Source organism: Eutrigla gurnardus (genome assembly GCF_963514095.1).
Source record: "Eutrigla gurnardus genome assembly, chromosome: 21".
Lineage (NCBI taxonomy): Eukaryota > Metazoa > Chordata > Actinopteri > Perciformes > Triglidae > Eutrigla > Eutrigla gurnardus.
Window position 1 is genome coordinate 1,631,924 of NC_139932.1, and position 27,650 is coordinate 1,659,573.

At 43.3% G+C, this 27,650-nt stretch overlaps 1 protein-coding gene across 2 annotated transcripts; it reads left to right on the top strand.

The window, feature by feature from the left end:
* Window positions 1-489: 489 nt before the first annotated feature.
* mkrn1 (makorin, ring finger protein, 1) lies at window positions 490-25,566 on the top strand. Of its 2 annotated transcripts, XM_084038529.1 has the most exons (8): window positions 490-628; window positions 1,330-1,461; window positions 8,247-8,428; window positions 12,595-12,818; window positions 14,070-14,284; window positions 17,419-17,529; window positions 17,796-17,940; window positions 25,211-25,566. In XM_084038529.1, the coding sequence occupies exons 1-8, from the start codon at window positions 555-557 to the stop codon at window positions 25,421-25,423; spliced, it is 1,296 nt and encodes a 431-aa protein (XP_083894655.1). In that variant the 5' UTR covers window positions 490-554; the 3' UTR covers window positions 25,424-25,566. The 2 variants fall into 2 exon arrangements, with proteins under 2 accessions (XP_083894655.1, XP_083894656.1); XM_084038530.1 differs by lacking the exon at window positions 1,330-1,461 and having other exon boundaries at window positions 529-628.
* Window positions 25,567-27,650: the final 2,084 nt, after the last annotated feature.

Here is a 27,650-nt window from a genome sequence, read left to right on the forward strand (position 1 = left end):
GCAGGCCGAAGTCTGAATTAAAATGTTTAATTAAAAAAATAAAAAAATCTGAAATTTTTGCATACTTTTCATAAGAAATAATTCAGCATTGCATTGTATTCCTTTATAGTTACCTTGTAATTGGTTGCTGTGCTGATCATTATTTAAGTTTTAATTTAATATTTTTAGTTTCTTTACTTGGTAGCCTATTTTTTTTTTTTTATAGAAGAAAGGGCTAGTAGCCTACTTTTAGGGAGGTACTGTTAGTAGAGGTAATTGTTTTGAAACATTGATGTTCTGCACTTTTGTCATGCATGTACAACTTGTTAACACCAAACAATGTTGAGAACTTCTTTGAGATTTCGCTTTAGCTAATTACGGAATTCAGAGTAACCCTTGTATCGGCAAACTATCTGTTTATGTTGGAATGAGTGGGACTGGTGCCCCCTGTCGGATAGCACGGACAGTACTCGGCGCGAGGTGTTCGGTAAACTCCGACATGAACCGGACGGCGAAAGTTCCCGAGCGAGACCGAAACTGTCCGGAAGATCCGGAGCTTCGCAACATAAACAGCAATGGCGGAGGCAGCAGCAGCGTCTACTGTGGCTTCGTCGATAACAGGAGGTTGGACCAAACACGTAACCTGCAGGTGAGACAAGACAAAGGACTGTTAAGCTATCGAAGATAATTATATCGTCCATCGTTTGACAGCAGAATGGCGGTTATGCGGCGGCTGGCGAGTGGCTGACAACAGCGTCTTCCGAGGCTCAGCTCAGCTGTCGACTAGCTAGCTCTCCTGTGTTGTTATGGTCTCACAGCACACTGCCGTGGTAGCTTAGCGGACAACCTCCTAGCTCCATTTTCAACTATTAACTCGGCTAGCATTAATGCCAGATCATAATGTTGGACTGTTACACAACAGCGATACGTCCCGTTACGTTAACGTTGACTAGCTGTTAGCTGTTTACAGGCACTCGGTTCCGTTTGACTTTCAGTCTAGCCGACGTTGAAATCAGCTAGTTTGGCTGCTTGGTGACTTTAAAGCAACCTGCTATGACTACGAGGCCATATGACTATGAGGCCATAGCACCTGTCACAGCCAGACGTGAGCTAACGTTACGCGTCCATTGTTTGTTATGGCTGTGCTGTGTTAGCCTGGTTGTGTTACAATATGAAAGTGAAAGATGACATGGACACACCGTTGTCTCGAGCTGCCTTTTACACTTCGCTTACAACTTTACAACTCAGAAAATGAAAATGAACAAATGTTAAATTCCCAACATCAGTAGACTCATCGTCTCTTAATATTTTATAGAATTTAACTTTTTTTATTTTTCTTCTTATTTTCAGATATTTCATGCATGGTTTATGCAAAGAAGGAGGCAACTGTAGGTATTCCCACGACCTGACCACCAGCAACCCTGCAGCTATGACTTGCAAATTCTTTCAGAAGGGCAACTGTGTGTTTGGGGACCGTTGCAGGTAAAGTGACAACTGCACTCTTAAGTTACACATGCAACAAACGACTCAAATGCAGATGCAATCAAAAGGCTTGGTTTGTGTTCGTAACCAACTGGCATGTTTAAAGTCAGCTGCCACTGCCGAAACAGGCTTCCCAGTTGAGCTGCATTATAACTTCCTTTCTAAAACCGGCCATGCTCTCAGCCAAATGACAGCACAGCAACTTTGCTGGCAAGGCTTGTCAGTGTTTTACGCCTGTTCCTCAAGTGGATCGGACACCTGAGACTTCTGCTTCGTGATGTCAACATGTTGTTGGTCTGTGGCATGTCCATGTCCATTCAAGGAGAAACGAGAATCACTCGTCCGTGGCTTCTTTTAGCATTGTGCTGCAGGATGGAATTGTGTACCATAATATGTGGTTTTAAGTTTGGTCTTGAGTGATGGTGGAGCTAGTCAATGTTCCTTCTTCTGGTTCTCTCACCATACGTCTTTGTTAAGATGATAAGTTTTAGTAAATGCATGGGGAATGGCCACTCAACCCACAATTTTTGGGAATATTCTTTTGGGAAAAATGTGCTGTTTTATTTTTATTTTTTCAAACTCCTGCTAATGAGATATACATACATCTGGTCTGCATCTAAATATGATGAATGGAAGTGTCTTTATCTTTCGGAACCATACTGCTGGCCTGTAACTAAGGATCGATTCATCTGCAAAATACTGTCATCATTAATTGTTTTATTTATAAAATGTGAGAACCTTTTTATGAATGCACAATTTCTTAGATCCCAAGTTTAAATATTTCAGTGTCTTATTTTCCAACTAACAGTCCAAAACTCAAAGAAGACCAAGAGAACCAGCAAATAATTGCATATGAGAGATTGGAACCAGGGACTTTAAACTATTAAAATTTAATTAAAAAATAATAAGCACATTACATATTTGAACAATTTTATACCCAAGAGACAGCATATTAAATTTCCTTAACTAAATGTAGCTAAATGTGGTACATTTTCTTTCTAAACACATTTGAACCTGTAACCAGTGACTGAAATTAATTTTAACCAGGTGCTTCCTAAAAGAGATGCTGAGCAGTATGTATTTGTAGTAACTGGACTCAGACATGCTGCGGTCTGGTCCTTTTGAGAAGCAGATTAGACTCCCAGTCTGTTGCCAAGCTTGAATGTACCCAGACAGCAGCAGCCAGCTTGTACAGACAGTGTCTGCTCTATGTCTGGCTTCGGGAGCATCCCCATAGTTACGGATCACAGCAGCGGCACATTAGTCACTCACACACTTGATATTTCTTCTTTGATAGGCTGTTTATTGCCTGTAGGAAGCTTTTGGTTTGGTGTTTATAGCACTGATCAGCTGCTGCTGGTGGTGGTACTCCTCCTGCTGCTGCTGCTGTTGTTGTTGTTAGGTCACATTCCCCCATCCTTGTGATGGAGCGGCAGTGAGGAGGGTGTGTTCATTATGTGTGTTGTCCGGTGGGGCTGTGCACCCAGAGAAAGGCTCTCACTGGGGGTTTATTATGGTTGAATTCCCTGGGCTCTGTTTATTGTGATGGGCTCTGTCTCGCTCTCTCACTCTGTGTCTGTGTCTCTCTCCCTCTCTCTTCTGCAGCCCCCAGGGCCAGACAAAGTGCACTGCAGCCTGCATGGCAATTGCATAACGCTCTCTGTTTCCCTCCTGCTCCCTTTCCCTGAGACCCCCCCTCCCCCAGATTGTTGCTGCAGCACTCTCCTCTCATCTAATTATGCATAGCTCCAGCAGCCCTCCCCTCTCCCTGCTCGCCCAGTGCTCCCACTGGCTCTCTGGGAACCGACTGGTTCACAGCGTGTTCTGATGGAGATTGGCTGTATGTGTGGAAATGCTGCCATGGCCTGCATTGTTGCTATGGCCTTGACTTGTTTCCTGGCTTCTCTAAACGGACAGGATCTCTTAGAATTGTGATTTTGATTCAAACCTCATTCTTACATGACTATAACGCTCTACTGTATTCGTTACCAGGGGATCAGTTCCATTTAAGCACCCTTTACACATCATCAGACAACCTTCTCACCCACAACGGCAACCGTAGTGTCTCAAACACATGGACTCGTGAGTTAACGCACATGAAGCCTTGTCTATGTGGTTTTTACTGTAACAATATTTTGGGCAAGTAGCTGAGATGTTTTACTTGCCCAATATCAAATGAAACGGGTAGGCCTATTAATTAACGATTTTTTTGTTATTGTTATATTTAGCTTTCATTCATTTTAGCTTTTCACTTTCAGATGAGCTAGTGTTAGAAGTTTAACAGTTCTTAATTTCTGCTCTAAATTAATTTTATATTGCTCTGAAAACATCTAGATTTATTAACCAAAAACAACATTTTAAAAGATTACAGTTGAACACATAATGATGGTGTTATAATTGACATTTTGCCGAATAATTATCTTAGTGAGTTGAAAAGCAGGACTGTGCTGCCAACGTTAACTGGCTCTCCTGCTCCTCGGTCGGGAGATCGGGGCCTCAAAAGTAGGGTTGGGCATCGTTCGGATTTTACCGATTCCGATCCCGATCCTCTGTTTCGATTCCTGTTCTAAACGATTCTCGATTCTGATTCTTTGAGGTGCAGGTCAACAGGTCCAGTGTTGCCACAGTTACTTTGAAAAAGTAATCTGACTACTGACTACTGACTACTCCTTTAAAAAGTAAGTTAGTTAAGTTACTGACTACTTGATTTTAAAAGTAACTAAGTTAGATTACAAGTTACTTTATTAGTTACATTCAACAGCTGCCGACTACCGATTTTGCCAATACTCACTTTATTGATGTGCTTTTTTAACAGTAACATCAACAATGTATCCATTTTAAGTTGCACTTGAAAACTATGTCCTGATAGAAAATACATGTTTTTATATAAAAAAATAAAGACAGTCTTTCTTGACTTCACTTAACTTAAATAATTGTTTGCATATTGTAATGGCAGTAACATCATGAATGAACATTTTATGAATATTGAACCAGCATTAGAGCAGCAAGGATTGGTTTTATGAAACAAATGAGCACAGTCCTCAAGTATGAGCAGCGTGATGATGAAGGGAGGGGGCGGGGCCAGCAAGCAGCGAGACATTTCTCCACTAAACACTCAAGAGAGACTCCGCTCGCATTTCAGCACAGACTGAGTTAGCAGGAGCTCCGTGAAATCGAGAACTCGTCTTGTTTATTCACACGCTGCGCCTTTTCACCGTCACCGGGCGGGACCTGCTCTTTTAATGTGGTTGTGCCATGCTGTGACTCTAAATGTTTTTTCAAGTTTGACGTTGTATTCTTGAAAGTAGACAACACTTTGTTGTTAACACAGAGTGTACAACGAACCTTTATGTTGCCATCTTTTGCTGAGATGAAGTCGAAATAATGCTTGTATTTCCAGCTGGAAAATGCGTATCTCTCCCCCTCCATTGTTTACGTTTCTGCCGGTATAGCCGACTACACGTGACCGTCCGTGAAGGTGTCGGCTAACATACATCACCACCCTGAGACCCAAGAAGAAACCAGATCTTTTTTTTTACTGACAAAAATAGTAACGCACCATGTATTTGGATAAGTAACTCTAATCTGACTACTGGTTTGGCAATAGTAGCGCGTTAGACTACTCGTTACTGAAAAAAGTAGTCCGACTACAGTAATGTGTTACTAAGTAGCGCGTAGTTTTCCACTGTTGCACTGTGCTAATCCATCTTTGTTCAAATTAAAATGAAGCCAGACTTTCGAGCGGCGTCTTCTTCTGCCATCCATGTTGAGTGAGTGACGTTCTTCGTTCTATTGCGGAGTCTCCGCACGCCGGGCGGAGTAATACAAACAAAGTAGTACGAGCGGAGTAACAAACAAACTGGCGCAGAGTCTCTGCACGCCGGGCAGTGTAATACAAACAAACAAGTGCGAGCGGAGTAAAACAAACAAACTAGTGCGGACGTTTAAGAACCGAAAAAAAAGGATTGCAATTCCAACAGCTTCTCCGGTTCTGGAACCGGAGGTTAGGAACCGGTTCCTATTTAGTGCCTGTATTTTTTTTCTTTTTGATTAAGTTACCCTTAGCAAGAGCACCAGTGGTTTGAGGAACACCAGCAGCGCTCCTGTGATCCTTTTGTTTGTATATTGTTTGTTTGTTTATAGTGTATATTTATTTTATGTTGTCACGTAACATTGTTTATACTGCTAGCATGTTTACTTATTTATTATTCTCTCTCTGCTGTAAACACCACACATTTCCCCGTTGTGTGACTAATAAAGTATTATCTTATCTTATATTATCTTAAAAATGAAAGCCATGACATGAAAAGATGTTTAGCTTTTCAAAAGTATTTTTTTTTTACTCCTGCAAGCAGGTTACAGTTGGTCCAACAATCTTAGTACACACCACCATGCATGGTGGCTTTTTTGTGCTCGCCGAGTTTACTTGTCCTGAGCATGTCAAGCCCTGATTTATACCATTTATTTTGGGCTGCTCGCTTTGCTGTCCCTATTTTTAATATGGAAAATAACACAGAGATAAAATACACACACACACACACACACACACACACACACACAGAGATCTCACACACACACACACACGGAGATAACACACACACACAGGACTGGACTGGGACCATAAATCGGCCCGGGCATTTTCAGCCGAGACCGGCCCACCAGGTATCAATGGAAAGACAATGAAGCCTATGAATGAAAACAAACTTTTTTGTGACCATGCTTGTACACTGTCGGGCATCGGCCCTCGGTTGTAATTGGTCCAGACCAGGATCAATCATGACTAAGGGGCTGGTCTACCAGTTTTGTGTACCAATAGCAGTGTTTCCCACAGGATTTTTGGAGACTATGGTGGGGGAGCTTGCAATCTTCTAGGGGGATCCAGGGGCATGCAAAATGTACACTTGAAAGAAAATAAGCCCAATATCAACGATTTATTTATTTGAATGCCCCTGGAGAATATCTTGATCAACAACCAAAAACAACAGCACTACAGCAAGTGGTGCACAAGAGGAAACAAATATTGTATAAGAGTGGAGTTAATGATATTTGTTTGCCGTTTTGCTTTTGTCTTGCAATTTGCAGACGGTCCCTGCGCACTCGCCCGGCTGCCGGCTGCGCAAAGAGATCAATGTTCTCTGTCCAGCTCGGAGGACGGCTGATTTTTGTAAAAAAAAAAAAAAAAAACGGGGTTTCGGTCCTTGTAGCTCGTAGTCTATGATATGACGGTGGGAAAGAGGCATCATTTGTGTTTGAAAACGTTTCACTTCAGATTTATTGATCCTGAATCTGTGAATATAGTTCCAACTTTACCAAACTCTTTATTTCACCTTATGGCAGGTTATTGCATAGTGTCACTGGGTCCGCACGGGCCGGCCACTAATTGGGGATGGCTGCTTTATACTATTAGTTTATTATGTTGGTATTTTGGTTTTGACATATGCGCACGCACTGTCAAACTCGCGCAGCTGAGGGGGGGTAGGGGCGGGGGACGCCTTGCCATGGCGACCGGGGAAAACAGAACGTTGATGAGCCAAACCAGCCGCGAGGATTTCCCCTTATAATACGTGCTGCTGCCCTCCTGTTAAGGCCTATCATTAGAGCCGCTAGTTAAGTCCATTCAATCTGTGGGAAACACTGAATAGGTAACATGACTAATACCATTACTAACACTAGTACCATTAGTATAAAAAAAAAGGCTCGGCCCAAAATCAAATGCCCGAAGGACTGATGGCGTTGCACGCACACACACAGATAACACACACACAGATAACACACACACACAGATAACACACACACACACAGATAACACACACACACAGATAACACACACACAGATAACACACACACGGAGATCACACACACGCACACAGAGATCTCACACACACACACACACACACACACACACACACACACGGAGATAACACACACTGAGATCCCACACACACACACTGAGATCCCACACACACACACTCGGAGTTCTCACACACACACACGGAGATAAGACACGGAGATCTTACAAACACACACGGAGATAACACAGACAGAGATCACACACCCACACACACACACACACACACACACACACAGATCTCACACACACACGGAGGTAACCATGCGGCCAGTCGGTGAGATGAAACAAAGATATGGAAGGAGCTCTAGAAGCAATGACGTCATGACAAAGATGCATTCATGCTTACTGCTAGCTAGATCGACCCGCGTCTCCATCGGCTGATTCATCTGGAACGACACCAACAGCAGGATGTACGTGAGAATGAGAAAGTAGAGCTGACGGTGAGAGGAGGAGGGCGTAGCCATGGCAACGGGGAAACAGATACCCAGGAGAACGGCAGTGTGGTTGTTTTACTTTCTTAATTATTACTCAACATTATTGGTGAGGTTGTTGTAACGCCCTCTAGTGGACAGGAAGTAAAACACCCGCATTGCCGATAATAACGGTATTGGCAACGTATAAGCCTGTATAGTGTAGTTAATGTTAATAATAGGCTGAATTTGAGCATGACAAATTTGAATATAATTTGAATATTGAAAAAAATATGGAATGAAATTCTAATAGGATTAGGAAAATTGACTCTAGGAGAAGTTTGTTCACACTAAACAGAATGCGTGAACAGGGCTGCCTGTGCGCGGCGCTGCTGGGTGTCTTTGAGTTTTTCATTGTTAGTTCTTCTGTATTCGAACTAACAGCTGTGTATTCTCCTCCCTGTGTTCGTGCTGTGGGACAGCTCGTTTGTCTGTAACACTCCTGCTCCTGTGTGCTTCTTCAGGTTTGAGCACTGTAAACCATCAAAGAACGAGGAGTTACCAACCCACCAGACGCTGCCACTCTCCTCTGTCTCACTGGCCAGCTCACCAGACCCAGAACCCAGTGGGCCAACTCCTGGTTCAGGGGCACAAGACTGGGTCAACGCTGCCGAGTTTGTTCCAGGACAGCCGTATTGTGGACGGGGTGAGTGATATTGATACTCACACTTGAACTTAACCATACAAACTTGAATTTGTCCCATGGGAACTTAGCAAGTGTTGGGTAACTAAAGGGAAATTCACTTTGGCATAATTCTTTGAAGTGTTTCCATCACTCATCTGTCTTGTGGAACAGACTCGCCTCCATTGTAATAGAAGTTCGAGATATGCCGGGAAACAAGACGGCGTCCTGTCTGGGTGAATAACATCATCCAGAGGATGAAGACTCACATTGGCTGGTTTACTACAGCACTATGAGCCAAACTCCAACAACATTGTTGACATTCAATTGCAATAAACAGATAGAAATTATGCAGAAGTACCTACCTAATGTAGCTAAAATAACTTAAGCTGATCCATAAACACTTCAAATAAAATCATCGAGACATATATAATACTGCAGCAACCTTTTTTGTACCATACGTAGAGCCGGTTTACTACAGAGACCAAACGGGACTTATGTGCTCTATCATAGAGCTCTGGGAGAACACACACCGCTACAATATGTTTTGTCTCCATTTCTGATTCAGTAACGACATGACGAGAATCTTATCACTGATTGACTTTCGTGTCACAGCGTCACATGCAAATTAAAAAAATGGAGTCATTCATGTATTTGTGTCTTTACAATTGCGGTGCACGAAAAATTTGCGGCGCGTTTTTTGGCGATCTCCCATAAGTATTGCGTTCAGTTTTTATGCACCACATATCTGGAACAAGGTCTGCTGCAAATCTCAGCTCTTTTAAATCAAGACCGAAGACTTTTCTGTTTGCGGCTGCCTTTCAGTAAACATCTATGAACTTCTTACTGCACTGTAATTTCTATTCCTTGAAATTGTTGTTTTTATTTATTTTTACCATTTTTATTTCATCTTATTGGCCTGTTTTAATGTTTTTTCTCCAATGCTTTTAATTTTTTATGTAAAGCACGGGCATGAAGACGAGCTGCCAGCCCGATACTCAAGTTAAAAGTCTGCTTGCATTGGACCAGAGTGGAGCTGCTTTCTTTTTGGGAGATCCCTTGATCTTATTTTGATGTTGTTGGACAGACAGTGGATTACTTGGCTGGAAGAAACACAAACAAATCATTGCCATTTCAGAGATTGTTTATTCTTTTGTTTGTTGCAAGGCCTTACTTGGAGTGAGATTTGGAAGCAGAACTAAATTGAACTGTCTCGGCTAATATTTTGGGTGATATATTGTTTGGTTCCTAAAATGCGCATGGAAAACGCTATAAACGCACTCACAAGGGATTTTACATTATGTCTTGATAGTTTTGGATGACAACAATTCACTGACTTCCTACTCATATCAAAGGCCATACTGCGATCTCGTCTGCTGTTCTGGTATAACCCCCCTTCGATGTGCTGCATCTGATCTGTCCATATCCGACCATAAACTGGTGGCTTTTAATGCCAATTTCCAGAATTCACATCACCTTCTGGAATATCAAGAACATTGATTAATCTGCTCTCTCAAATAGCAGCCATATCAGTCTATCTACTCTGGATGACCTGGTTTCTCACTTCAACAATGAGCTTCACAGTATTCTGGATGAACTTGCTCCACTAAAGACTCGGACTGTCCTCCTCTCTAACGCCCCCTGGCCTGATCACAGCGGCCAAGAAGAAGTACAGAGTCAGGCTGGAAAGCTTCTAATCTATACTGAACGCTTTCATTCCAACTCAAACCAACCAGACCAAGACCTCCCAAAGGATTTGAATTGTGTGATAATTTGCTCCTCTGGTTTGTTTGGTTTGTAGCAGACTGAACAGGGTGAATGACACCAATGATGCCATATAGATTTCACTGTGGAATTTAAGGTTCATACATTGTCATGTGGTTTGAAAATGCATAGCAGCTCAACTGAATGCAGACAGCACCCATTGCGGCTGCAATGTTCTCTTGGGGCAATTTGGCACTGCCATTTAAATCCTCTATAAGCGCCTTTTTTCCATATTATTGGCCCCTGTGTTAGGGACCTGATGAATTTATCTTTGATGACCGGCTGTGTTCCAGCTGCTTTAAAACATGCTGTGGTCCAGCCCCTCATCAAAAAGCATAACCTTGATCAAACAGTTCTATCAAACTTTAGGCCCATCTCCAAGCTTCCTTTTCTTTCTGGAAACAGCACAGAAACAGCGCTTTTAACATTTTTTAATAACCTTCTTTTGACAGCTGACTCTGGTAACTCTGCTGTCCTGGTCCTTTTAGATCTGACTGCTGCCTTTGATACAGTGGATCATAAAATGTTTCTGTCATGTTTGAACACCTGTGTGGGCATTAGGGGCACTGTTTTGAAGTGGTTTCAGTCCAACCTCTCAGACCGGAGCTTCTCTGTCCAGCTGGGCCCGCATTCTTCGGCCACTTCCCCTCTTAGTTGTGGAGTGCCCCAAGGTTCTGTCTTGGGCCCCCTCCTTTTCTCGATATATATGTTGCCTCGATACTTTTGAAAATGAGTATCGTATCCGGATACAACATTTTTGTATCAATACTTTTTTGAGTTTCGATACTTTTGACAACCCTAATCTACCCCTAAAGATAAATGGGCGAGCCTCTGTTCAGGCTCTACTAGACTGCCTCAAAGATATCCAAACTTGGATGGAAGTTAATTTTCTGTCTTTGAACAAAAACAAAACTGAAATCATTTTATTTGGGCAACAAAATCTGCTTGATGGATGTGATAGCGCCATTGGCTCCCTTAAGTTTTACTGTCATCCTTTTGCAAGGAACCTTGGTGTCATTTTAGAGAATGACTTTAGGTTTGACAAACAGATATCCTCCATAGCCAAGACAGGCTTTTTCCAACTAAGGCTGTTGGCAAAAGCAAAATTCTATCTCCCAAGAAATATATTTGAGAGATTAATTCACACCTTTATTACATCTCGTTTAGATTATTGTAATTCGTTGTTTGTTGGCCTTGACCAGAAAGCACTGCGCCGCTTGCAGGTTGTTCAAAATGCGGCTGCCCGCCTGCTGACTGGAAAGAAAAAACACGAGCACATTACTCCTGTCCTTGCATCTTTGCACTGGCTGCCTATTCATTTTAGAATTCAGTTTAACATTTTATTAATTGCTTTTAAATGTATGAATGGTCTAGCACCACCTTATTTATCTGAGCTTTTACAGTTACACACCAATGCTAGGGCACTAAGGTCATCCAACCAGCTGCTCCTGGCAGTACCCAGGTCCAGACTCTCCACTCGTGGAGATAGAGCCTTCTCAGTCGCTGCTCCTAAGCTGTGGAACAGCCTACCTCTCCATGTTAGACCTGCACAGTCTGTTGAACATTTTAAAACACTCCTAAAAACTTATCTTTTCTCCTAGGCATTCACTCCCAGCTAAAGCAAGCAATCTTGGCTCTCTCTCTTACTTTCCTTCTCTCTCTCTCTTTTTTACTCTCTTTTTAATCTAAACTTGTTTTAAATTGACTACTATCCCTTGTGTTGTTTTAGTTGTTTTAATTGTTTGTTGTAGTGTTGTAATTAACTCTGTTGTGCTTTTGCAAGTGTACAGCACTTTGGTCAACTGAGGTTGTTTTAAATGTGCTTTATAAATAAATTGTGACTTGACTTGACTTTTTAAAGTTTTTGCTAATTGTTAGAGTGTCTCACAACACTATGGAAGGAGAAGTCTGAAGACAATGGTGGAACCAGGAGTGTCGGCCGAGCAGTCTGATGTGTTTGAGTCCAGAAAGTGTAGCTCAGTGATAAATAAAATATTGTCTTGCCATGGCTGAACATTTAACTGAGACTGAGACTCTCCTTGGATACTAGCGAAAGGTAACACATGTTTTATTTCTCTGTCGGGTCCGTTCCATAATGTTACACATTTGTAATAACTGGAGCCCATCACTGGCAACAAGTGCTTTTTGTGCATAGAACTGTAGCTTGTTCCGCTGCTACAGCGTCATTCCTCAATACTATTTCCAAAATACTTTCCCCCATTAATCAGTTACACAAACAAACAAATAAATGTACCCTTTAAGTTGAAATGTTGGTTAGGCTGCATTTTGAGACCTGCCTGAACTGTAAAGGGCAGTGTTCTCTGATTGGCTTCTCCTCATTGGCAAGGGAAGGCATGAATTCATTCAAGTTTGAGTTTGGTCATGAACGTGTCACAAAGTAAATGTCAACATATTTCTGTGTCCAGCGGAGCCAGCGGCAGTAGAGAGCTCCGTCCCTCTCATTGAGGAGTTTGACAGTGAGACACCACAGGCCAACAAAGAGCTGAGGAAGCAGCTCTGTCCGTACGCAGCTGTTGGAGAGTGTCGCTACGGAATCAACTGTGCCTATCTCCATGGTGACGTGTGTGACATGTGCGGCCTCCAGGTGCTCCACCCCACCGACAAAGCCCAGCGATCCGAGCACACTAAGGTAGGGGATCCAGAAACAACCGGAGCATGCTGGGGTGTACGTTTACCAACCCACTCTTCCCAGAATATGGATTTAAAAGCAAATTGGTAACTGCTGATACGCTGGTGACCCGTTGTTTTCCTGGTTACAATGACATTTATCTTTTTAAGAGAGTTTTTCCCATGGAGCTGAAAACTATTGGTGTAGATGGGGTTACAGAGCACTAACGCACCTCAAGTCTTCTTCAAGTCTTTGTTCCAGTAGGGATTGCCTCAGGACACCTCTAGCTTCCACACAATATTTCACTATGGTAATGTGGTGTTGTGATTATGTGACTCAGTAGTTTCTGCCATTTCCTCTCAACAAAGAAAACAACTTGAGCGTAGTTTATTGATTGATGAATGTGTAGTGTCGTCGTCTCCCCCCCCACACCCCCAATAATGTGCTTGGACAAACACTTTCATAAAAGGCTGTAAAACTCCCCTCATGTTATAAATCTTAAAATACTTAATAAATACTATGTGAAAAAGAAATTAGGAGGAGTGTTACAATTAGATTACACTCACATCCCCTACAACGAGGGTTGTCAAAGAAATCAATACTCGATAAATAATCGATACTCAAAATTACTTGCAAAAGTATCGATACTTTTGCTGTCAACAGTCACTTCAACAGCAGTGCTGGTAAGTAAGTTAAGTCAGTAAAGCTCTCGTTTCAAGTCCAAGTCTGTGTGGGGATCACTGCAGTGGATCAGATCGGTCATGTCAAGTCCATGCATTTTAGGAGCGTGTCCTTGTAGTACAAGGCATAATGCACACAAACAGCAGATGTGAATATCGGATGTAGGCGGATCAAATATTACTTTCTTTCCTCACATTTTAACGATGCCTTTACAAGTGTCAGCCTTATCAGGAACTTGTGAGATATGATCCAGGAAGTCCAGTTTGAAGGTTTGCAACACCCAAACATGGCACAACAGTTTGTAATACCTTAACAATGGGAGAGTAACATTACAAAGTAATGTACTAAGAGTGCACATGCTAGCATACATTTGATTAGCCAGCGCAGTGCCTTGTTGGAAGACATAGTGGCTCTTAAACAAAACTTGATACAGGAGCAGAGCTGTTTCAGAACACTGGTCTCCTTTGGCGAAGTTAAGGAGTGGATGCGACTCTTGTCAGACCTGAAGTCATGTGGTGAACACTTTCTGTTAGCTGGCAGACTGCATTTCTTCTCATACATGATCTGTGCTATTATGTGTTGGTTTCCTAGGCATGCATCGAGGCCCATGAGAAGGACATGGAGATTTCGTTTGCCATCCAACGCAGCAAAGACATGATGTGCGGTGTGTGTATGGAAGTGGTGTTTGAGAAGGCCAACCCGAGTGAGCGGCGTTTTGGCATCCTGTCCAACTGCAGCCACTGCTACTGTCTGAAGTGCATTCGCAAGTGGAGGAGTGCCAAGCAGTTTGAGAGCAAAATCATCAAGTGAGTCACTAATAATACATGGCAAAGTAGGGTTGAGCAGGGCTCCATCACACTATGGCTAAATGTTACTGACTATCACTTGACTCAACACTACTCGGGTTAACCCCCTTTCTTCAGCGTGGTATGTCAGACACAGGGATGTTTCTGTCCAACTGACTGAGGTGATCCAGTCCAGTAACTTGAACTCAAAGATGATAAATCTGATGAAGATGATAAACGATGAAATACTCCCTCCATGTGCAGTCTGTTCTGTCTCTCTGAAAGTTGTCACGGCAGCTTCCTGTATCCTTGATGGAGCTCCATGATCGATAAGCTGTCCCACTCATTATCACTCAGTGTTCAACTCTGGACCCCCCCGCCCCCCCCATCCGTTGATGACTGTGTATGCATTCTGAGTCGGGCTTGGGCTTCAGAATCATGGTGTGAGTGGTAGCAGAGCAGAACTGGACCGGGACATAGTGCAACACTCGTTCCTTTTTATAATAAATAACAAAACAGCTGCACTGTGCTGTGTCCAAGAGCCGCTCGCTGGCGCTCACATGCACCGATCCAGAGGCCGATTGTTGACTAAAATATGTGCAGACACGACTTGTCTGTAAAGTCATGTTCTCTGTGTTGTCTCTTGTTGACTTTGAGACGGCGACTCTTGAAAACAACGTAAAGCCATGTGTGTGTCTTATTATGACGTTATGACGTACAAGAGGCAACCGAGCCGAGGCCTGGTTGGTCTCGGAGCAGTGTGAGTGCAAAGCGTGGGGGACTGGCCCTAGTGTGAGTGCGCCCTCATTCAAGCACATCCTTCGGGGGCAATTTGGGGTTCAGTATCTTGCATGACACTTCAGCATGTGGACTTGAGGAGCCGTGAATCCAACCACCGATCTCTGAGCCACAGCCGCCATGTTTCAAGTTGCGAGATCTGAAATTCTTTTTGCCATTTATCCCTTGTTGTCAGGATGCACAATTTCTGCCTCATTCAGCATCACAAACACACCCTGAGAGACTTGCTTTGACGCTGATTCTATTTGGTTAGCAATGTGACAGCTGGCTTCCACAGCTGCATCGCCCATCTCCCGGCTATGACAATTATAGACTCCCCTATTCCTCAAACCTGCCCACAATTCAGACATCTTCTCTGTTCTCCGGTGCCCTGCATGTTGTTGTTTTTTATGTAATAATTGTGAATGCGGTGCTGAATGTTATATCCTTGAGCACTGAAAGGTGATGTTGAATACACCAAATAACGCCTACATTTTCCACCTTGGCTCTTGCATAAACAGCTTATGATGCTTAACAGTGCTGTGTCATGTACCCTCAGCAGTCCACACTTTGGATCACAGGTGAATGTATTTGTGAAAGGGTGTCCAGAAATCATGTTCAAGCTTGTGGTTGAATGAGTGACCTTTAAACCTAATTCATTTTGGGAACGTTTGTAGCTGTAGTTGGGGGGAAAAAAACAACTCAAACTCTCTAAAATGTATTGACACATTGTATTACGTATATAAAAATTTAGAAAAAAAACTGCAAAACTTACTTGGTACATCAAAGCAAATAACTACTAACCTCTGCTAACGTTAGCTACCTATTAGCAAACTAACATTAAAAATGCACAAAGCCTGATGTCATCCTTATAGTTAAAACTGAATCAAGTTTATTTAGTCATGTGCAAAATAGAGTACAGTGTACCAAAAATTGCAATGAAATGCTTTTTGCCCTTGGCTCTCTCTCAGTCCCAAAAAATAGCTAAAAAGTAAACATTTGTCATACCAGCTTGAATAATAAGATAATAAGTAAATAAATATGAGCATATACATCCTAAAAACCTCTGTCAGGACAATTTAAAATAAATAAAAGAATAAAAAGTACTACAAGTAATAACAATAAAACGGGGCTAAAAGTAAGACTAAGAGCAAGACAGAGACTCCACAGAGACCAGCATAGAACAACAGTTAGGTGCTACTATTGAACAGTCTGATCGCCTGGGGATAGTAACTATCCCTCAGACGAGAGGTCCGGGCCCCAATACACCGTAACCTCGTCCTCCCTGACGGAAGGTGCTCAAAGAGATTGTGAGCCGGGTGGCTTGAGTCTCTCATGACTGAGAGGCTTTCTTCATGCAACGGGTGGAGTACATGTCCTTCAACTGGGGTAGTGGTGAGCCTATGATTTTGGATGCAGTCTTAACAGTTCTCATCAGGAGTTTGTAGTCATGTGCAGTGATGTTGCCAAACCATACCAGTATACTGCCAGTTAAAATATTCTCTATGGTGGACCAATTAAATTGAGGAGCGTTGCTGTGGACATGCCAAACAAATACTGTCTCTGTGGTGCTTTCTTTGTAATATTTGCAACATGTAAGGACCAGGTGAGAGAGTCAGCGATATGGATGCCCAAGAACTTGAAGCTGTGCTCAATTTCCACAGGGGAGCTATTAATATGTAGTGGGGCTTTAGGAGTTGCCTTACATCTAAAATCGATGATGAGCTCCTTTGTTTTTCCCACATTAAGGGACAAGTTGTTTTTTGCACACCATATTGCCAGATTCCCCACTTCATCCCTATACGCAGCCTCATTATTGTTTTTGATTAGCCCAATCACTGTAGTATCATCTGCAAACTTGACAATATGATTAGTGGGATGTTTTGCTACACAGTCATATGTGTACAAACTGTAAAGCAAGGGGCTGAGACGGCATCCTTGTGGAGCACCTGTGTTCAGCACGGATGTATTTGAATACATGCTGCCAACCTTTACTACCTGAGGCCGTTCTGTCATAAAACCATATATCCACCTACACATAGCGCTGCAGAGGCCAAGATCTGTCAGCTTGGATATCAAGGTTGATGGGATGATTGTTGGAATGTTAGTTTGCTAATGACATTAGCTTATCTATCTAGCATTGGCAAACTCATAGTGTTCACCTTCCTTTCCCAAGCTTGGGGCCGGGGCCCGTCTGACGGAGGAGGCCGGCCCCAGCTCTGAGCATTAACATTTGTGGCCGTATGTTAATGCTTTCTCATGTGTTGTGGTTGAGACACCACACTGGCCCAATACCAGTGACCACACAATCTTTAACACGACATCCACCCAACGAAAGTATTCTAGGGTTCTTTCCACCACTTTTGTCTTCTTCACAGGTCTTGCCCAGAATGTCGAATCACATCCAACTTTGTCATTCCAAGTGAGTACTGGGTGGAGGATAAGGACGACAAGCAGAAACTCATCCAGAAATACAAGGATGGCATGGGGTAAACGGATCATTCCTATTGAGAAAAGACAAATCTAAAACAATATCTGCTGCACTGAAGCCGTATTTCTACTAACTGCACAGAGAAACGGACACAATTCTGTCTGACTCTTTTGTCTTTTTTAAAAAGCATGTGGTGTTCTTTGTTTTATCACCCGGAGATCAATAGTGTTGCTTGATGCCTCTGGTGTGCTTTTGTGCACTGAACCACTGAGACGATCTTAACTTGCTGCTTGTATTCGCCGGTTTTCTTTTTGTCTTTTTCAGGAATAAACCATGTCGATACTTTGACGAGGGTCGTGGAACATGTCCTTTCGGGTCAAATTGCTTCTACAAGCACGTCTTTCCTGATGGACGGCTGGAGGAAGCTCAACCCCAGCGAAGACAGACCGGATCAAACGGCAGAAATCGGGTAACAGTTCAACCTCGCCTAAAATTCTTTCATTTAACCACCAAGTATGTCTAACAATACATTGTCACGATTTCAAAAGGTGCTAATAACAACAGTTACAGGCCTCCTCAACTGCAGCAGCCTCAGCTCTGCAGTTCTTACACTTTCTACTCTCCACATCCAACAGAGTGATAACATTTTTAAACTAATATTTTAAATAATACATCCCAGAGCTTTTAGAAAGGTGCAGAATCAAAGTATCACTTCTCGTGAAAACATTTTTTTTTTATAGTGAATTAATCATTTTAAACAATTTTGACGGCCCGTAATGAATGTTTTGTTTACTTCTGTGTAGATGTGACCTGTGGCTTCTAGCAAGGCTTGTGAGCCAATAGAATAACGACGTTGGTATCACGTGGTATCTCTGTAAACAGGGGTCAAGAGTCTTTGGGGTTGCCAGTTGGTGTGGAAAAAACGGAAAAATGGAAATTTTGAAACACTACCGCACAAGTAACCAAAATGTATAGCTACGTGTTGCAAAAAGAAATCCTACCACAAAATATAACAGCTGTGTTGTGACGTGAATGCGATGGAAGGGGGGTGCGAGTGTGACATCTAGTGACTGGATGTTACCAATGTTGCCAATAGCACCTTTAAGCTCTAGTCTACGATTTTGCACTTGAGCCAAACTTTAGCCAATAGTAGCCATCCGGTCCGCATGGCTACTATTGGCTAAATCTTCCGATCCAATCCTTGCTCACTCTCCTGCTCCTGTCCACGTCTCATCCCGACTCACTTCCGCGTTTGAAACTACAAGCGGAGAAGACGTTTGTTGCCCTGAGCAGTTCAGGTATGGAGCAGGGCTCTCACGTGAGTTCAGAGTGAGATTCTGGCTGAGGCTGCGGCATCAGCGGGGGGGGGGGGGGGGGGGGGGGGGGATTGTGGCGAGCGATCGCCGAGCAGTTTGGGATCGGGAACGTTCTGCAGTCGGGGTGAGAGAGAAATCCGACCGGCACCCGCTGCATTTACACCGATAATGTTTCATCATTCGTGGCTGTAATAAACACTATTGCTGCTTTGTTGTGGAAGTCCCGGACACACCGGGAAACTAAACGGCGCCCTGCCTGAGTTCATAGCGGAGGGAATGTTCCCATTCATTGTCTATGTAAGAAGCTGTGCAATGCCGTCGTGGAGCGGCGAGTTTCGAGAGACAGCGCCGCCGTCCGCAAGCTCTCGAAAATCTTTTAAACTGACCATTGTCAATCTAAAATAAAGACAGATTCAGCAACTGCATAGCTTATTTCTCGCCTAAAATGTCAACATCACAACAACACAAATCATAGATGAACTGAGAAATGATAGGAGTTGTGTCATGCAGGATCTAAGTGTCTCACATCACTGCTTTTGTTAGGAACTACGAGGAACTCATTTCATGAAACAGTCTCTCCGACCTTCAGGTGTAAAACCAAACCATCAGAGAGAATAGTGCCTGATTCTATGTGGTCAGTCTTACAGGTGCAGTGAAATGGAAGTTGAAGCTGTTTTATCTCCTGTACTGATACATTGCTGCATAGGGATGCTCCGATCACCGATCACAGAATGGATGGGATGATAATAATAATAATAATAGTAATAATCGAGCCGTTTTATGACTGAACATACTGCTGATGACTGTGTAGGACACAGCGGGATTGGGCTTGGGGTTCAGACTCGTGGTGTTGGCGTGACCGAAGCGTGACCAGACCGGTACTTTTTTAATAACAATGCCACTCTCTGCATAATCCGCTACCGCTCGTGGCCACTTCCTCGCTCAGCTCCGCTCGTGTTGACTACAAATGCTGCTGTGTGCTTTCAATGCCCGCTCGCTCAGCTCCACTCGGGAGGCTGTAATTAAGCTGACAAACGGTTGACGTTCTTGACGAGACGGGGGGAAGCCTCGCATTTTTTACTGTCCCCGCAACAACTGGAGTGACACGAACTTTCCGCCCCACTGTCACACATTACACTCTGCTCTGATTATCCTGTAACCTGTTGCCTCAATAAATATAAACGAAAATACAACAAAAATACATATACCAATTCAAATGGTTTATATTTGAATAACCTGCCGAATTTGTATCTAATAAATCAAATCAATGTGGTCTCACAGTCTTAGGTGTGCCAAATAAAAACATACGTACAGTATGTCTACTGTTTTTTCCCCCCTTATTTACACTACAAAGAGTAAATATATTTATTATTTATTTTTGGTACATTGCTAAACAAGCATAATTTAATTTTGCTTAGTTTTGACCTGTTGAGGTGCAATAAATATCAAAAGTTCCAAAAGATATATTGATATTATCATATCTACAATAGTCCATCACATTTTATTGGATGCCAGTCTCACATTCCCACAGCAACGTTAAAATTGTTTAGTGCACTGTGGATTTCTGTTTGTAATGTATTGAGTATCCATTTCATTATAATACTCAGATTTATCATAAATAATTGAACGCACACATGTATTTTAAGTTCCGTCAAAGAGGGATGGAGATGGGGTCCAAATTATTTGACACATCAGTATTTAAAAATTATTTGAAAGTAACGCTGTTACTTTCCAAAGTAACTAGTTACTAAGTTGTAACTCAGTAACTACTTTAGTTACTTTCTGGGAGAAGTAACTAGTACTTTAACTAGTTACTTTTTTAGAGTAACTTGCCCAACACTGCTTATCACTAAAAGTTTGATTGATAGATGGACAGATGTGATATTATTGGTTGGATTGGATTGGATTTTATATCTAAAAACATTTACTGTTAAATAGCTGTACAATAAGACTGGGGATGTTGTTATCTAAAGGAGGAAAAAAAAGGTATTTTTCTTGACTTTGATTCTTGTTATCGGTGACGCTGGATCCAATTCCAGCAAAATTGGATGAAATTGTGCAGGTTCCTGAGGAGGTCCCTCAGTCTAGACTCTAGCAGGGCCTACGGCAGCAACCAGCCCATTGTGGATAGACCCACATCCTGCTTAGCTGCCGCCTTGGCTGGTGGAGAGGTCCTCATCCGACAGCAGCAGCTCCTCCTCCAGCCAGGAGCACACTGGTCCCCACTGGGAGCCCAAACCATGCCGCTGGAGGACCAGGACCACTTCCTGGGCCGTTGAAGAGAAGGTACAGGACAACCAGAATTAGGACTGCGTCCAGAATACTTTCCAATCCTGCTGCAGTAAAATGAGAAGTTTGAAAGGGACACTGCAGCTTCTGCTAATAGGGACTGTCGACAAATAAAATCTCCACAACGTTGAAGCTCCTTGTAGTAACTTTGAATATCTCCCCTGATCAAATCAATTCTGTTTGAATGCTTTCATGTTGATTGCTTCTATTATTTTTTAGGCCAAAAATTTTGATATTTTGATAGTTGCTCAACACTATTGTGGTGATGTGGATGTAAAAGCCAGTTCTGACAGGGAGAGGAAGAATGAGCAGACTGGAGAGAAACATGGTGTCAGCTGGTAATTCGTTCATGGACCTCTCATCTCGGCCATGTTTTCCCTCGACGACCTCCATGCAGGAAACGGGGGGTTGGACGCTAACCGCCGCATTCCAGGACGTTGTTTCCTGCTGCGTCGCTGTCTGATGGGCTGGCCTTACATTTATGGAAGGTCTGCTGGCTCTGAGGTCTAAGACACCCCACGGCTGTTTGCTCACCCTCTAACTGATCAGCTGTTCGCAGAGATCCAAGCTGTTACAAATAGGTGTCTGTCCTCCCAACAGACAGAAATTGTTTAACTCCACGTAGTGCCCGGTGTCCAAGAAGACACAAGATTTCCATGTTGGATCTTCGCATCATAAACCGGTGTTTTGCCTACTAGGTGTTCCGTAAGTTAACCATCAAGCAGTAACTGGAACTGCTTTAGCAAGGCAATTGGTCTCCAACTGTCAACAACTGAATACTATCAGGTCCAGTTGACTTCGAATCACAGGATTATCTAGTGTTTCACCTTCCAGGGGAAAACCCACAAGTTCACACACTGTTGTTCGGCCACACCCTGGCCCCCCGCACCTTCAGCAGATGTGTGGACGTGGAGCGTGAGCTACTGTAAAATGATTTGCTGATTTCACAGAATGGATGGAGCAGCTTACTGCCCAGGTGGAGTAAGCTCCACATATACAGGTTGCGGGCCACTGTTTCCGACCACAGAAAGACGGCCCTGCTGCAGGCTGTGTATGATTGGTTACCACCCCTGACAGCATGGCATGAGTATGGAGGACTGACACATTAACCTCCCTTAGCTACAGGCAGTGTTCACGGCCCTCCAACACTTCAGGCCCCTGATACTGGGAATGCACATGTTGGTGAGGAACAACAACTGCATCGTAGTGGCCTATGTCAACAGACGGGGCCAAATTCATTCGCTGCCCTTTTTGAGTTTGGGTAAGAGCCGGTGGTTGGGTGGCCTTGGAACATGTTTCCGAACATTCTCCACATTCAGATCTGGGATGCAGAGGTGTTCTGGCTCAGCCGTACTAGACACTCCTGGGAGAATAACGAGTGAGTCATGAGCAATGTTTTGGTCATTATGGAATTCTCATGTCAAAACTTGGTGATGTGGTATGCATAAAGGACCCAGATGATGGTGTCCCGGCACTGGAATGTTCTGAGTGCTCTGTCTGCCTCTGTCTGGACAACTGCACATCACCTCAAGCTTAACCTGAATAAAACCGAACTCCTCTTCATCCCAGGGAAAGACTGCCCTTGCATGGACCTGTCGGTCACTGTCGAGGGCATCACAGTATTGCCGTCGTCAACTGCGAGGAACCTGGGTGTAATCCTTGATGACCAACTATCCTGCACCCCCAACATCACTGCTGTGGCCCGATCCTGCAGATTTGCCCTCTACAATATCCGCAGGATTCGGACCTTCCTCACAAAGGATGCAACGCAACTCCTGGTCCAAGCACTGGTCATCTCCCGCCTTGACTACTGCAACTTCGGGGGCGACTGTGGCTCAGTTGGTAGAGCGGGTTGGCCAATGTTCGGAGGGTCGGCGGTTCGATCCCCGCCCTGTCACTGTGTCATGGTCGTTGTGTCCTTGGGCAAGACACTTCACCCAGCTTGCCTTGTGTGAATGTGTATGACTGCTGTATGTTTGAGGTGGGGGTCGGAGGGGCCGTAGGCGCTGAATGGCAGCCACGCTTCTGTCAGTCTGCCCCAGGGCAGCTGTGGCTACTGTGGTAGTTTACCACCACCGGTATGACTGTGTGTGAATGAATGGAACCTGGTACCCTGTCAGAGCGCTTTGAGTCTCCTGGAAAAAAGCGCCATACAAATCCAATCCATTATTATTATTATTATTATTAATAACTCTCTCCTGGCCTCTGCGATTAAACCATTGCAGCGTATCCAGAACGCTGCAGCACGCCTTATCTTCAATCTACCCAAATTCTCCCATGTGAACCCCTCCTCCGTGACCTCCACTGGCTCCCTGTTGCAGCACACATCCAATTCAAGACGATGACACTGGCCTTCAGGGCCATCAATGGAACGGCACCCATCTACCTTCAAACACTGGTCAAACCTCATGCCCCGAAGCGAGCACTTCGCTCCTCTACTTCAGCTGGCCGGCTGGTACCACCATCGCTGAAATCAACCAAATGTCGCTCAGCAAAGTCCAGACTCTTCTCTGTTCTGGCGCCTCAGTGGTGGAACGAACTCCCGACCAATGTCAGGACAGCAGAGTCACTTGCCATCTTCCGAAAAAGGCTCAAGACTCACCTGTTCAGACTTCACCTCGACTCTACATAGCATGACCCACTAACATATCATAGCACTGTTGCTCTTAAGGTACTACTTGTTCTATTCCTAACACTTGTTCTATTTTTAGCTCTTACTTTATCGGCAATGATACGTTGTGGTTTCTTTGTTTCCTTCTTTTGACAAATGTACTTATTGTAAGTCGCTTTGGACAAAAGCGTCTGCTAAATGACCTAAATGTAAATGTAAATGTCTCAGGAGATGGGGACACTAGGCAGGCTGCCCACTCAGGGCCACCCTCTCCAGGCTTGGCTCCTGAGAGGGTCAGGCTGAGGGAGGCTGCTCGAGCGGGATGCACCATTGCTTATTACAAGACAAGTGGTCAGGGTTCCAGCACTGGTGTGAGGAAAAGAGGTTAGATCCCCTGTCGTGTGCAGTTGGGTCTATTCTCTCCTTTTTGCAGTGTTTGGTGTATAGTGGTGTGGCTCATGCCACTGTTCATGTGTATGCAGCAGCCATTCTTTTTGCCAAGAGGGATTTGGAGAGAGAGCCGTCTCCCTCTTGTGAGGGTGTGTGCTTCCTCCCTGCAGTGCCATTGGTACTTGAGGCCTTGGGGAAGAGTCCCAGTGAGCCTCTGGGCTGCTGCTCCTCAAGGTGTTGCTGTTGAAGACATCCGTGCTGCTTGCACTGACCTCAGCTTAGAGAGTATGTAGGCTAACTGCCCGGTCGGTGCAACATCTTGAGGAGTTCTCTCTGGTTGAGGCTGATACAGCTGGATGCCTTTTTCTTTTTCTATGCCATGGAGACCAAGTTCCATCTGCTTTGTCCAGTTTATGCTTCGTCATGTTGCACTCCCACACAACTCGCTGACTCGTGTCATAAATGTTTATTATTAAAGGGCTAATGTGTAGGATTTAGGTGGGCAGGAATTGAATAGAATACTTATTGAATCCTCTTATAATCATAACTATGTTTCATCTGTGTATAATCAACTGAAACCATCCAGCCCTTCTTATCTACATAGGTTGCAGGTGCTCTTCACAGAGTCTGCTGTGTTGCACCACCATCTTTCTACAGTGGCCCAGAACGGACAAAAGAGAACGCTTTTCACGTCTTTACGTGACCTGAAACCGCCGTAGATGACACGTTTGTTCAAATGCAAGGAAGTGCAAAACGGTGGTTCCACCAGTTGTTGTCTGACTTGAGTTGCTCCCGCAGTAGCGTTGCAATAAGAAGGCCTCTGAGCGAGGTGAACGGCGTTTCAAAGGTATTGCAGCGGGCAGCTCATATCAACACAGCCTTGGTCAGGGAGGAGGGAGGCAGGGCTGTTGAGTTGGTTGCAATCTGCAGCCTAACGGCCCAATGCCACATTGTGCATTTAAGATTCACATTTGTATCATAATTTTGACTGTAAGTATCATTTTTTATCTTTGTCAGCATTTCTGGCAGAACTGGGCTTTCATATGTACACCACTCTTTCTAAGTGTCACTTCAGATGAAGTTATTGTCCCAGAATGCGTTCTTGTCTGACAACAAAACTCTTTTCCTCCCAGAACTCGAGGCGAACGCCGCTGTGGGACATCTTTGACGAGCGGGAAAGCACTGACTCTTTCGACAACGAGGACGAGGAGATGGTGACATTTGAGCTGAGTGAAATGCTTCTCATGCTCCTCGCTGCAGGAACCGACGACGAGGTGACGGACTCAGAGGATGAATGGGACTTGTTTCACGAGGAGCTGGACGATTTCTATGAGATTTACCTATAGCAGCCCTGCCCACAACCCCCCCTCCCATGTATACTGGACACTAGAATGGACTGTCTTGTGCGAGTGATGGACAGTAGCTTTCCCCACCCCCTGTATTGTGGCAGTGCTTTTAAGCAGGCCAATAAATAAATGAACTCATAAAAGATTTAAAAAACAATCCAACAAGTCAGTGCGCTCGTGCTAAACATTTTCTAGACATCTTTCCTTGTGGGTCTATCTTGTGCAGTTCATGTGAAAAGGAAAAATAATAAAATGACAAAAAGAACTATATAAGATTTAACAAAAATGACAACTTTCTTCAAATATTGCTAATAAACATTGTCAAGTTTATTTGTGGGTGTGGGTTTGACTTGTTTATCATCTACCCAGCTGTTAATATGTACTTCTGAGACTCTGAGGATGCACTCTTACTTACTCTGCACCATTTACTGTAAATGTGATGCTCATGTTGTGAGGTTTTACGTATGGGTTTTGAACTTTTTTTCTTCATTAAAGCTGCAGATAGCCACTATATTGTGCTGATGTTTAATACATTTACCATAATCTCTGATGTTGAATACATTTACCATAATCATGTTCACCTTGTACTGAAAAGTATTTACTGTGTCCCCTTTGTTCAGGGTTGCAAAGTCTTTCATGAGGCATTAAGATCATAGTGAAACAAAGTGTCCATCAAAGCCCAAACCATGAAGCTCTAGTGAGGTTTGTGTATGATCCTGGTTCGCCGTCTTTGTGACCGAGATATTTCAGTGACGGAGCAGCTCATGAAATTAGTTTCAGAATATTTTTTTTTAGAAATATCTCAACTCTGACTTGTCATGTTGACAACTGAAATGTCTCAACAGGCACATTAATTTGAGTGCACAGAGTGCTGCTCAGTGCTGCCACTGGTGCCCGGAAGTTATATTACAACTATACTACTGAACAAAGGTACTCCCCATGACATATCTTCCAGCCACCAGTGGCAGCACTGCATTCAATGGTAACACATGTTATGTTATGTTCTGATCAGAGACTGTGCGTTTGTGAACCCTGATACATTGTATGACAGCAGTCTAGCCCGGATCCATCCCCCCCACACACATGTTCACCAAAGTAGTCTGGGGAAAAGGTCTGCATTTGAATAATGAATTTATTGTACAATTTAAATTAAATGTTATGTCATGTTTTCCAAATACTTTTGTTTTTCTTTGGTCCAATTGGCTCTAGCCATAAGTGAAATAGACAAAATGAAGATCTTTATTTGAAATGGTTATTCCATCATCCAGAATCTTAGCATCAAGGAACACCTGTGGTACCAAAAGGGACAAAGAGTCGACACTTCAACTCTTCAGCAGTGTAAAGAATCATGGAAGTGAGAGACTTAAATCCCCACAACAGCAGCTGAAGTGTAGCTTCACTGCTCTGTTGCTTTCATCCACAGACTCATGTTAGCTGCTCTCAACCAGTTCAACTCCTTCGGAATGCATATGTTTATAATGAAATGTGTGTTTTCTATGTTCCACAGCCATCCATCTTAACTTGAAATTAAAGTTTATTATCAATCTATGTACTGTGTGGAGTATAACTACTTGCATTTGTTTTGTCTGTTTAATTTACAGAGTAAGAACAACTACAACAGCAAACAGCAGACAGATCGGGAATAAACCCGATCAAATCTGAACCTGAATGCATTTTGATGGATAAAGTAGCAATATACACCACTTAACTATGGTTAACTATAGTCTATGTACAGTGCTACAGTGTAGTAATGTCTACCTGAGCAGAGAGAGAAGACTTTCCCTCTGTGTGTGTTGTTAAGATTGTTATTATATAATTAATCCAACTAGACCAAGTAAACATGGTGATATGGTCATTTTCACTGCAGCAGACAGAGAAGTCAAAGAGTGAGTTTTCCTTGGCTCTCCTCGTCCAAGTCTCCTCTGGAAGGAGTTTAGTTTAGTTTAGTTTAGTTTATTAGGATCCCCATTAGCTGCAGCAAATGCTGCCGCTATTCTTCCTGGGGTCCGACACATGCATACAATTATAATAATGCATCATAACAAAAAATTAAATAAAAATTAATTAAAATTAAATTAAAACATAAAAACAAATCAAAACGAAACAAAAAAAACATCACTGTAAATCAAAACACACTGCACAGACAGTAGTTCTTGTCGTCATGTAAATTATATAAATGGATTGTGTAATATCAATATTACACAATCATACAATATATTCATATCAA